This window comes from Trachurus trachurus (assembly GCF_905171665.1).
Source record: "Trachurus trachurus genome assembly, chromosome: 6".
NCBI lineage: Eukaryota > Metazoa > Chordata > Actinopteri > Carangiformes > Carangidae > Trachurus > Trachurus trachurus.
In genome coordinates, this window is record NC_139897.1 from 32,602,170 (window position 1) to 32,614,595 (window position 12,426).

Genomic DNA, 12,426 nt, shown 5'->3' on the forward strand with positions numbered 1-12,426 from the left:
TGGCTCTAAAGTATCTATGAAATAATCTCTTCTATGCTTAGAAATGATGACAAGTTTTTCATATAACAATGCAAACATGTTGTTTATGTTTTTAAACCACACCCACTACATCTCTGTGCTGCTCCTCTATCTGTCACTCAGCAGAGACAACAGGTCCAACACTGGAAACACTCAGCAACTCAAAGTCTCTAGTTTTCTTTGGAAAAGAAATCCTTAGTGGGTCTGAACAAGTCAAAGCTCTGGTAGCTGATGTCACCATGTGATAAATTATCTTCAAGGACAACGCAAGCTTTTGCAGGACATCTGACTTTTTTTTTTCTTCTCATTTTCCATGTGTTTTCTATGACTGGAAAATTGGTCACCACTTTCCAGGTTTTCCAGGACGCGTAGGAACCGAGACCTCATTAAATTATGGAATAACTTTTCAAATCAGGCCTATTTGTGGAAAAATATACATATTTGAGTGACATAAAGGATTTTTATTTGTTTTTTTCCTGACTGTCCTTGAAATAGTGACCAAGAACCTCCCCACCTCCAACACAAAAATGGTTTGGCCAATGATCAAAGTTTGATTTAAAGTTCAGTTCAGTTCGCTGAAAAGGTCCAGTCAACACAAGACTGGTGCTTAGTAAAGGGAAAGAAAAGAGAAGTAGAAAATAGTGCCTTGAGAGGTTTTCTAAACTAATATTTAAAAAACAAAAGGTGGTGATGGTGAAAAGTCAACGTAGAGCAAAGTAACGTAACCTAAGAGGCCAGCTCTAATATTAACATCCATCAGATTGTATAAAAGCCTGACACAACACGTTATCTTTGACAGGAACAATGGAGTTTGGTTGCTCCATCAGAGAGGAAGAGACAGAGGAGAGGAAGAGCAAGGGAAGAGGAGAGGAGAGGAGAGGAGAGGAGAGGAGAGGAGAGGAGAGGAGAGGAGAGGAGAGGAGAGGAGAGGAGAGGAGAGGAGAGGACTCACCCGCTGTGCTTCATGTTGGGGGGTTTGTCCATGCGGACGGCCAGCTTGATCTTCAGCTCCGAGTCCTGGCTGCTCTTGGGGACGACCATCCGGTGGAAGTCAGCCTGTTTGGGACCGTTGGTGGTCGGGTTCAGGACCACCTGAGGAGGAGGAGGAGGAGGAGGAGTAATTTTTCTGTTGCCAAATATAATACATTTTGTTTTACATAAAAACAATGATAATTTATTTGTATCAAACCACTTCTTCAGGATCTCCAAGTCCTTTTCCACTGCACACAAAAGCTGCTCAAGATCTTTTCCGGAGCTATGTATGTGGGTATGCATGTATGTAGCTATGCTTGTGTCATCAGCAGCAAATAAGACGCACTTTAGCAGTGGTAGTGCATCGCAAATATCATTGATGTACAGAATAAAGAGTTTGGGACCCAGTATAGAGCCCTGGGGAACTCCATGAGTTGTTGTTAGTGGGTCTGAGTCTACATTATTCACATGCACATCCTGCTCCCTGTCGCTTAAGCAGCTTTTCAGCCACTCATGGGCTACTCCTCTAATACCATACCTCATCAATTTTCTTCAATAGTATACTGTGATCAATGGTATCATTCAGGCTCTCCTGACTTTTTCAGAGACGACAGAAAAAAGAGAAAAGGATTCATGTCACTTCATGGGACAATAGGGACTAGATAGATAGATAGATAGATAGATAGATAGATAGATAGATAGATAGATAGATAGATAGATAGATAGATAGATAGATAGATAGATAGATAGATAGATAGATAGATAGATAGATAGATAGATAGATAGATAGATAGATAGATAGATAGATAGATAGAACGATAGATAGATAGATAGATAGATAGATAGATAGATAGAACGATAGATAGATAGATAGATAGATAGAACGATAGATAGAACGATAGATAGAACGATAGATAGATAGAACGATAGATCGATAGAACGATAGAACGATAGAACGATAGATCGATAGATCGATAGATAGATAGATAGATAGATAGATAGATAGATAGATAGATAGAGGTCTACTGACCCGGCCCAGCTCCTTGTCCTCCAGAGCCAGGACTCCCGTACTCTCAGTGAACAGCTTCACTTTGACCGACGGCAGAGGATGAGTGGTGGTGAAGTCTCCCTGAGTGCCCCACCTCACACACACACACACACACACACACACACACACACACACACACACACACACACACACACACACACACACACACACACACACACACACACACACACACACACACACACACACACACACACACACACACACACACACACACACACACACACACAGTTAATTAAAGTGCTGTTGTAACCGATTTAAAAACATTCTCATCATAAGGATTTGATGTAGAGAGTCTACATTATAAATCACATTATAAAACAAACACACGGTCACATTATAACAAGTTGTTACAATACGAGTCAAGTTATTGTTATAACATGAAAACTTTTGATGAATTTGAGTTTTCCGTTCCACTTCATTTGTTCTGTTTGTTTGTTTGTTTGTTTGAGCGTCTGTGGAGCTCGACTGAGTCTCTGTTGATACACTACAGATGTTGATACTCAGAGGAGTCCAGATGTTGATTCACTCAGAAGCAGTCACAGTGTGTGTGGAGAAAAAGACAGAAAAAGACAAGAAAAAGGGAAGAAAAAGAACAGAAAGAAGAAGGCAAAGTAGAAGACGAAAAATAAGAAGACAGAAGAAAAAAAAGATGAAGACGATCAAGCAGAAGGAGAATAAAAAGAAGGAGGAGAAGTGAAAATGAGGATGAAGAAGTACAAAAAAAGGAGAAGACAGAGAAGAAGAGATGGAAGAAGACAGAGAAGGAGGAGGAGGAGGAGGAGGAGAAGATAAAGGAGAAGAAGGAGATAAATCAGATCAGTTTTCTGCAGCCATGGTCACATCAACATGAGGTCAAAGGTCACAACAGCTGTCGATCACAGGTAAACAGCTGTACAGTAACATGTGCAAGTGTGTGTGTGTGTGTGTGTGTGTGTGTGTGTGTGTGTGTGTGTGTGTGTGTGTGTGTGTGTGTGTGTGTGTGTGTGTGTGTGTGTGTGTGTGTGTGTGTGTGTGTGTGTGTGTGTGTGTGTGTGTGTGTGTGACCCCTCCACTCGTCGAGCTCCATATTCAGTTTGCTCAGTTTCCAAGGCAACGCAGCGCTGAAAGGTGTCTGACCCCTGATCAGTGTTTTCCTGTGAGTGATGACATGACGATGTCTGGAGCTCAGCTGCTGTTTGTCTCTATTTATTACAATAATAACTTTATTGACACTGCTGTTTTGAAACAGAGACAACGAACAGATCAACAGAGAGAGACTGAAACCTCCTCTCTGCTGCTGCTGCTGCTGCTGCTGCTGCTGCTGCTGCTGCTGCAACATGCTGCTGCTGCTGCTGCTGCTGCTGCTGCTGCTGCTGCTGCTGCTGCTGCTGCTGCTGCTGCTGCTGCTGCTGCTGCAACATGCTGCTGCTGCTGCTGCTGCTGCTGCTGCTGCTGCTGCTGCTGCTGCTGCTGCTGCTGCTGCTGCTGCAACATGCTGCTGCTGCTGCTGCTGCTGCTGCAACATGCTGCTGCTGCTGCTGCTGCTGCTGCTGCTGCTGCAACATGCTGCTGCTGCTGCTGCTGCTGCTGCAACATGCTGCTGCTGCTGCTGCTGCTGCTGCTGCTGCTGCTGCTGCTGCTGCAACATGCTGCTGCTGCAACATGCTGCTGCTGCTGCTGCTGCTGCTGCTGCAACATGCTGCTGCTGCTGCTGCTGCTGCTGCTGCTGCTGCTGCTGCAACATGCTGCTGCTGCTGCTGCTGCTGCTGCTGCTGCAACATGCTGCTGCTGCTGCTGCTGCTGCTGCTGCTGCAACATGCTGCTGCTGCTGCTGCTGCTGCTGCTGCTGCTGCTGCTGCAACATGCTGCTGCTGCTGCTGCTGCTGCTGCAACATGCTGCTGCTGCTGCTGCTGCTGCTGCTGCTGCTGCTGCTGCTGCTGCTGCTGCCACATGCTGCTGCTGCAACATGCTGCTGCTGCTGCTGCTGCTGCTGCTGCAACATGCTGCTGCTGCAACATGCTGCTGCTGCTGCTGCTGCTGCTGCTGCTGCTGCTGCTGTTAATGCTGCTGCTGCTGCTGCTGCTGCTGCAACATGCTGCTGCTGCTGCTGCTGCTGCTGCTGCTGCTGCTGCTGCTGCTGCTGCTGCAACATGCTGCTGCTGCAACATGCTGCTGCTGCTGCTGCTGCTGCTGCTGCTGCTGCAACATGCTGCTGCTGCTGCTGCTGCTGCTGCTGCTGCTGCTGCTGCTGCAACATGCTGCTGCTGCAACATGCTGCTGCTGCTGCTGCTGCTGTTAATGCTGCTGCTGCTGCTGCTGCTGCTGCAACATGCTGCTGCTGCTGCTGCTGCTGCTGCTGCTGCAACATGCTGCTGCTGCTGCTGCTGCTGCTGCTGCTGCTGCTGCTGCTGCTGCTGCTGTTAATGCTGCTGCTGCTGCTGCTGCTGCTGCTGCTGCTGCTGCTGCTGCTGCTGTTAATGCTGCTGCTGCTGCTGCTGCTGCTGCTGCTGCTGTTAATGCTGCTGCTGCTGCTGCTGCTGCTGCTGCTGCTGTTAATGCTGCTTCTACTGCTGCTGCTGCTGCTGCTGCTGCTGCTGCTGCTGTTTGTTCATGTGACACTGGTCAAGTCTGAGCTGTGGTTTACTACCTGCAGCTAAAAACTACATCCTGAAATACATGTTTTGTCACTTAAATCATTTTAAATTCATTCAAACTTTGCATTTAAATGTAAAATATTACACGACAACTAGGGATGGAGTGATTTTCGATCGGATCGTCTATCGGCGATCGAAGGGGACAATCGTGATTTTTTTTTCAAATGGCGATCTTTAGGGTGATCTTTAATTAATTTACTGCCATAAGATGTTAAAGAAATATTCTCTAGAACCTGAGCTCTACTGTGTACTTGAAAAATGTTTCGTGGAGCAACATGTCTGCATACAGAGCCTTTGGATCTGTGCAACAGAGGAGTGAATATTAAACACACACACACTGTTGCATCTTTTTTTTTTCTTCTCACTTTTTTTCGGAGGTGCATGCCGCGGACGCAGGCTGTGCGGGGGGCGGGTCATTAAAAACACTGATGATGAAGTCCAGAGTGTGTTATCAGGGGTGATGTTGACGGGAAAGCCGGCGGAGGTGTGAAGGAACCGGTGGTGAGACGGCGGCTGGGTGCATCAGCAGAGCGGGTTGCTTTCACCAGAGAGCAGACCGGGGAGAGGGAGAGGCGGCGGCGGCGGCTGCTGCTGCACTGTGACTCTCCCACTCCACACTGACAAGCTACCGGCAACACAGCGCCTCTGTCTGCCCTTTCAAAGTAAAAAAGCCCGCTGTCTGACGTTTAATAGCGGCGGGATGGGTTGTGAAAATAGATGCGGTGGTGCGGGTCAAAATAGGCTACTTCATAGATGCGGGACCCGCGGGTTGGAAAAAAAACCGGACCCACGCGTCATGCATGCGCGCTTGTCTGTGTGTGTGGACGACAATAACGGAGAGTGAGCCCTATGCGGAGATATATAGCAAGTTTTTTTTTTTTTTTTTTTTTAAAGCTGACGGGGGTCAATGAATCCAATAAAATAGGTTTCAAGACAAAAAAACAAAACAATGATGTTCTCCTTAACATGGCTATTGGAGCTAACATAAAAATGCATGCCAAAACACATCCCATTTACAGTAGAATGTCCATATAAACTCAGGCAGATCCCCTAATGTAATAAAAGTGGTGGAATCAGCTGATACTATTATATGTGATAGTGGCCTAATAAAGTAGGTCAAAATGAGAAAATAATCAGATCATATAGATGAAGTTGTGAAGAAAGAATAAATTGTTATGTGGCTTATAAAGGCAAAAGTCAAAAGTGGTGAAAAACGGCCAAAATAGGCTCAGATCCCTAAAGGGATAATCAAAGATCGATACTTGGAGTCCCTGTATCAACAGTCAGAAACTGATCTGAGGTCTGTGAGGCTGAATCTCAGATGTTTGGTACCTTCCACATGAATTAAATCTATTAACTAATGAAAAAGGTCCTGGTTGATTAAAGGGCTGTTCCGCTACAACCATCGGACGCCGGCGCTGTAATCACAGCTCATCACCTCGGCTGTGTAATTACAGTTAACAAGGACGACGTCATTAAGGAACGAGCCTGTTGTTGCTCTGCTGGTTAATCACACCGGAGGCTGCAGGAGCTGCTCGCTGCTTCCCCGCTGACCGCCGAGGCCGTCAGGTGGCACCCCGCTCCTCTAATTGGCTCTGACTCTGGAGGACAGACCCCCCCCTACACCACCTACACCTCCACCTCTGAGAAAAGAAGAGGAAGAAGGAGAAGGAGGAGAGGAAGGAAGGAGGAGGAGAAACCCTCTGAGCAGCAGCCGGAGCGTGTGAAAGGTTATCCTCATTACTGCCCCGACCCCCCGCTGTCCGTCAAACATCCCACCACCACCAGGACGCTGCAGCTCAGAGAGACGAGACCACGTGAAGACCGACTCACTCCGGTCAGAACCGGATCAGAACCAGAGGAACCAGAGGAATCAGAGGAACCAGAGGAATCACCACCACAAACTGACTGATGAACTGAGCTAAATGAACCAATCAACGCTACAGATCATTAGAAATTACAGCATTAACGGGAAAACAAGTCAAAAACCATCTTGACATTTGCAAAGACACGAGGAGTCGGTGATCAATCTGATTATTATTAATCATTAATATCATTATCTGTACTGTCTTTGAGGGTTAAAAAGTTAAAATGTTAAGTTAAAGTTGATAAGTTGATAATTAAGCAGGTCTAAAAAGTATACCATATGTGCTTTGGTTCAAAGAAACCGCATCGAAGTGAGCGCTCGGCTCGTCAAGTCCAGCTATGTTGTGTTTTTTCTGTTGCATGCTCAGTTTTCATGCTCGGGTTTATAAGTGAGCACAGGCGGCTAAACAGACTGCTAAATAATATTGTTGGACGCTTTTGCCTTGGGGAATGTTTATCTGTGAGTAGAATATGTGAATAATGTTACATGATTGTGTATTTTTGTGGTTAAGACATGATTCGTTATGTTTTCGGTTAAAATACCTTGCTAGCTTTCAGTCTATGCTAACTCTTTTAATTTTGTTAATCTATGGATGCTAATTGAAATGTATTCATGCAATGCTACTGTAAGTACATTGTGTTTCTATCTGTGATCATTTCAGTTTTATGGAGGAGAAATAGAGGACTCCATTAAAGGACAGGAAAGATCAAGCCTTGTGGTCTTTTGGGGAACTATTATTCGTTGACTGACTGTCTAGCTCTGCATCGGTACACGCACTGCGAGGGCAGTACATTATCCATTAGCACTACCCCAGCTGTAAGCCCTCTCTTCTGATTGGCTGACTGTTTCCTGAGTGATCTGATAAAAAATAGAGCAGATTTCAGAATAAAACACTCAGAGAAAGTGAGAGACGTCCGTCCTCCATCACATTACCACAGGACTTTAACAGCCTGTTAACGACCTACGCCAGCTGAGGAAGTAGATTGTCTCTGTGAAGGAAGAGCAGTAAAGAGCTGCAGACTTTAATATGACAACAACTTGAGGCTGATGAACCAATCAGGAGCCACCATGGGAGTTTACATCATTGTGTCCGAAGGTCTCAGTTTTCATTGTCCAGACAAAGCAAATCTGAAGGTTTTTTCATATTCATGTCACGCTCTGTGTTTTTCTACATTGTCTCTGTTTTTCTCTGTGTTTTTCTTAAATACATATTATTATTCTTCCTCTTGTGCTATTATCTCCTTTCAAACCCTTTAACTGTTTATTCTTGACTCCTTTTCTACCTCAACGTTTAAGCTGCTGTTATGAAATTCCCTATTGAGGAACAAATACAGTTTTTCATACAATAGTTGAGACTAATATATATCAGACTAGTCTTATCTAGTCTCATCTTTAAAGGAAAACAGGATCAGCTGCGTTTCTAAAACTCTCAATTTCACAAACTGCAGTCTCTAGTGGACGGAGGAAGGAAACAAAGCTAAACAGATGAGTTTTAAAGTAAAAACGTAGCAGTCACCGACACCGTACACTGGTTCCATTTTGCACAAAACTATTTTTGCAGCAGAGGCTGAGAAGTGTAAAAGCAGCTCATGAACTCTCTGGTTGTGCAGACGTGTCAGAGCGACAGGGCAACATTACTGCAGCTTCCAGCTAATTCAGAAGAGTCAGAAGTCAACTTTAAGATTGAAAGTTTGTGGAGAGAAGAGTTGATCATTTACTCTGATAATAGATCCACTGATTTAAATTAGGAAACTTTTCTAACTTTAGATGTTTTTCAGACGTGAAGTCTTCAACCTTCTCCAAACAACTATACAGAGCTGAGATTAAAGAGTTGAAATGCTCATCGGCGCCGCATGGTTCTTTTTGTTACGGCATGTGGACGTTTGACCTTCAGCAGGAATGTGCTGCAGTGGGTAATGAGTTAGACAGCGAAGGACTTTCTCACATTCATCTGCTGAAGGAGAAAATAAATAAAATGTGTCTAAAAAGTCTCATTTCAGACGATTCAGCAGCAGCACAGCGAGCGGTCCGGAGGCGGAGCTGGACTCACTGTGGGCGCGCGGCCTCGGCCTGGTCCGTCTGCAGCTTCTCCCCTCCCTCCACCTCCATGGTGCAGTACACGATCCGGTTCGGAGCGACGGACTTCAGACCCTGGACCTCCACGATCACAATCTGCAAAGACCAGGAGGAGGAGGAGGAGATGGTTCAACCTGGACTAACCCTCAGACCTCAGTCCTAACTAAGAAGTTCAGCATGACACCACAGGATGATCAATAAATACAGACTGAGCCGTTTACTGAGGATTTAAAATACAGAAAACTCTTTGTTTGATGATCGATTGAAGCTACAAAGTTTAACAAGTTGAACCTTGAACCCATCCAAACTCTATCCAGATCAATGATGACAGATCAATAGTTCTTTATTGCTTTAATTACAATTGTTAAAGTTATAGTATGTAGGAATTCCCCCCATCTAGCGGTGCGGTTGCATATCTGAACCTATTCTTGATGTTGCATTCAGGTGAAATGGGGCAGACGTCAGACAGACAACAGACGCTGCATGTAACAGGATAAACAAGCGTTTATGTAAACAAGTGGTCTGACAACATGTTGTCATGGTGATGTGGTATTGTTTTACCGTCTTTCTCTGGTGGAGTAAAATGACATCCGGTTGGTTTGCCGACCGACGGCCGTCTGCCTGACTGCACCTGAATGCAACAGCGGTGCCTCCGTCCTTCCTCACACTACACAGTGGTGACAGTTTGAACAGGCCGAGTCCACAGCTCCGCTCAGTTTCCGTGGTTACCTACGGTCACGCTGCCACTCGACGTAAAAAATGGCGATACAACATCTGACATGCAACGTATTTGTAACGACTTGTAACAACTCATTCTAAGGTACCAGAAAGCTTTCATTTGTATGTGGGTGTGATTCCACTTCAGTGAAATACGGATTTATGAAAGACATGTTTGATTTTTGCTGATAAAAAGCCAAATAAGTTACACACTGGGGCTTTAATAAATTTGACATATTTTTAAAGTTTTTTTGCAGTACATTGAAGGAATTGCTCGGAGCTACAATCAAAACCTTGTGGTCGTTATCAACCTGCCAAGCTGCAGAAATCTGGTCACAATGAGTAAAAAGCATTATATAAAAGGCTAGGAATGATTTAGCAGAACATTATGATGTCCCACTGAAGTTGACTTTTGACCTTTTGGGTATAAAATGTCATCACTTCCTAATTTTATCCTGAGTAACAGTATTAAACAATGACGCGTGTTTAACCTGTCAAAAACTGGGTCGATTCATCTTTGAGTCCAGATGGACATTTGATCCAAATATGAAGAAAGTGGTTTAAGATGTTATAAGACATCATGCTTGAGAGATAACAGGGATAAACGACCTGAAGACTAACATGAACCCTAACAAGCCAGAAACTTTCCCAAACTGAGGTCGAGACAAAACGTCCTCAATGTCCATTAACGTCCTCATTCAAAACTCACACAGTCCCCACAAAGATATCTATACAAGAACACACACACACACACATCCTTGTACTTCTATCTTTGTGAGGACCCTCATTGACATAATGTATTCCCTAGCCCTTTACCCTAACCTTAACCATCCAAAACAAATGGCTAACCTTAACCTTAACTAATTATAACCTAACGTCTTAACCCTCAAACAGCCCTTTGAAAAAGTGAGGACCGGCCAAAATGTCCTCACTTCCCAGGGTTCCTACAGCTTAAGCCAAGTTAAATTTAAGACTTTTTTAAAGCCACTTGAAATGAAATTTAAGACCGACTTCACAATAAACACAAATGCAGAAAAAAGAAAAAAAAAACACCACATCAATTACATAGGGTTATAGGGACAATTTGACCCACTTTCCTATGTGGTCCAAGGTAAAGTGACTGCTACATGAACATTGGATTGTGTCTCTTTCCAGCTGTCCTTTAAAAATAAATGCATAAAAAGTCCGAAAAAACAAACAAACACTGACTCGGGAGCTGGAGGCGGTGAGAAATTTAGCGTCGACGGCCGCCACTAACTTCTCTATGTCGGAATGTTACCAATTATTTTGAGATTTGAGACGAATTACAACCATAAAATCCCACTTATCATGTGTTAACACAACAAGACTTTGAAAAATTGATTTAAGACATTTTAATGCCAATTAAGGCCTTGTTTTTAGATTAATGAATTCAATGCCTTTTAAAACTTTTTAAGGATCCGTAAGAACCCTGCTTCCCAAAAATGTCCTCAGTCTGTTGGTTAAAAACTCGTTCCGGTCCTCACAACGTAGCATGTACAAGAACACACACACACACACACACACACACACACACACACACACACACACACACACACACACACACACACACACACACACACACACACACACACACACACACACACACACACACACACACACACCTCGAGCGTGAAGGACAGCACGACGTCGGACTTGGACAGGATGTCCCCCTCGTCCCCCATGTCCAGGAAGGAGTTGTTGAGAGACGAGCGTTTGAGCTTCTGCTTGAAGACGTCGGGTCCTCCTTTAGAAACAGGAAGTGACTCCAGATTGGCCATCAGCAGGTTGACGGACGACCGCAGCTCCTCCACGTACAGAGCCTCCATGTCGCCAGAGATGAACTTAGGGTATCTCCTCTCCTGCAACACACACACACACACACACACACAGGGCGGTTGTATAGGGGAGAAAGGTGATGATAACTCTAGGGGCCCAGCGCCCAGTGGGGCCCATAAAAAACCCCAGTAGTCTAATCTTTGTATGACTGATTTATTCTGCGTAAGACCCTGACTAATACTCATAGTACACTGTTAAAACTCTACATCTTTCCAAGAATATTTGTCTTATTTCTTGTCCAAATGTCTAATTTCTAGTCTAAACTAATCTCTTTCCACTTTCCAATAAGACTCATTACCTAAAAATTAACTTGTTTTTAGATAATTTTCACTTAAATTCACAATAAATAGAAAAATCTGCCAGTGAAAGTAAGTTTTTTGTGCTTGTAATAAGGAAGAAAAACTTGCTCCACTATCAGATTTTTTCTACTTATTCCAAGTGAAAATCTGCTTGAAAGAAGTAAAAAGTGTCTAAAAACAAGCTACTTTTAATATGATGTGTCTTATTTTAAGTAGAATGAGATTTGTTTTGACTAGAAATGAGACATTTTGACTAGAAATAAGACAAATATTCTTGCTAAGATACTTGAGTTTTTGCAGTGTAATGCTGCATTAGCATCAAAACAAAGAAGGCTAAATAAAAAACGATAATACATACGTAGTCTAAGAAAAAAAAAAGGAAAAGTTAGGGGGGAGGGGCCCACTTTAGTATTCTTTAAGGGGGCCCAGAACACACTCCCCGTTAAAACCACCACGCTCAGGTTTAATGATTTAACGGCTCATTAGGAGATGAAGTGATCTCAGTTCAGCTGCTCTGTTTGGTTCCTCTCAACCTGACCAGGTCGTTTGCTTGTTGTAAATATATTTTTTTCTTTTTGAAGCAGAGAAGACGTTTCAGAGGAGAAACTGACGAGGTCGTGAGTTCACAATCAGCACCTGTTCCCTCTCATGTTGTTAAATAATTCATTAGACTAGAAAACTAACTGATGTGCAGTTTGGAAACATTGGATTTCTTTAGATAACAAAGTAAAAATACAAAAGAAAACTGATGAAATAGTATATTTCATAGATTTCTCAGCGACTGGAGGATAGATCAGACTTTGTTTTAACTCTGGTTTTGTCTCTTTAAGTTTCCAAGAAGAGCTGAATTGAAGGCAACCAGGTTTACAGTTCATACAGAAAGTATTCAGACCCCCTTCAGTTTTCCACCATTTGTT

At 43.8% G+C, this 12,426-nt stretch overlaps 1 protein-coding gene across 1 annotated transcript in view; it reads right to left on the bottom strand.

Annotated features, from left to right (window-relative positions):
- cadps2 (Ca++-dependent secretion activator 2) overlaps positions 1-12,426 on the bottom strand; it is a 271,611-nt gene that overhangs the window by 139,202 nt on the left and 119,983 nt on the right. The window contains exons 5-8 of the mRNA XM_083973873.1: positions 10,997-11,233; positions 8,611-8,732; positions 2,021-2,132; positions 971-1,110 (exon numbers count right to left, since the gene is read on the bottom strand). Coding sequence (XP_083829999.1) covers positions 971-1,110; positions 2,021-2,132; positions 8,611-8,732; positions 10,997-11,233 — 611 coding nt within the window. The remainder of the gene's footprint in view (positions 1-970; positions 1,111-2,020; positions 2,133-8,610; positions 8,733-10,996; positions 11,234-12,426) is intronic.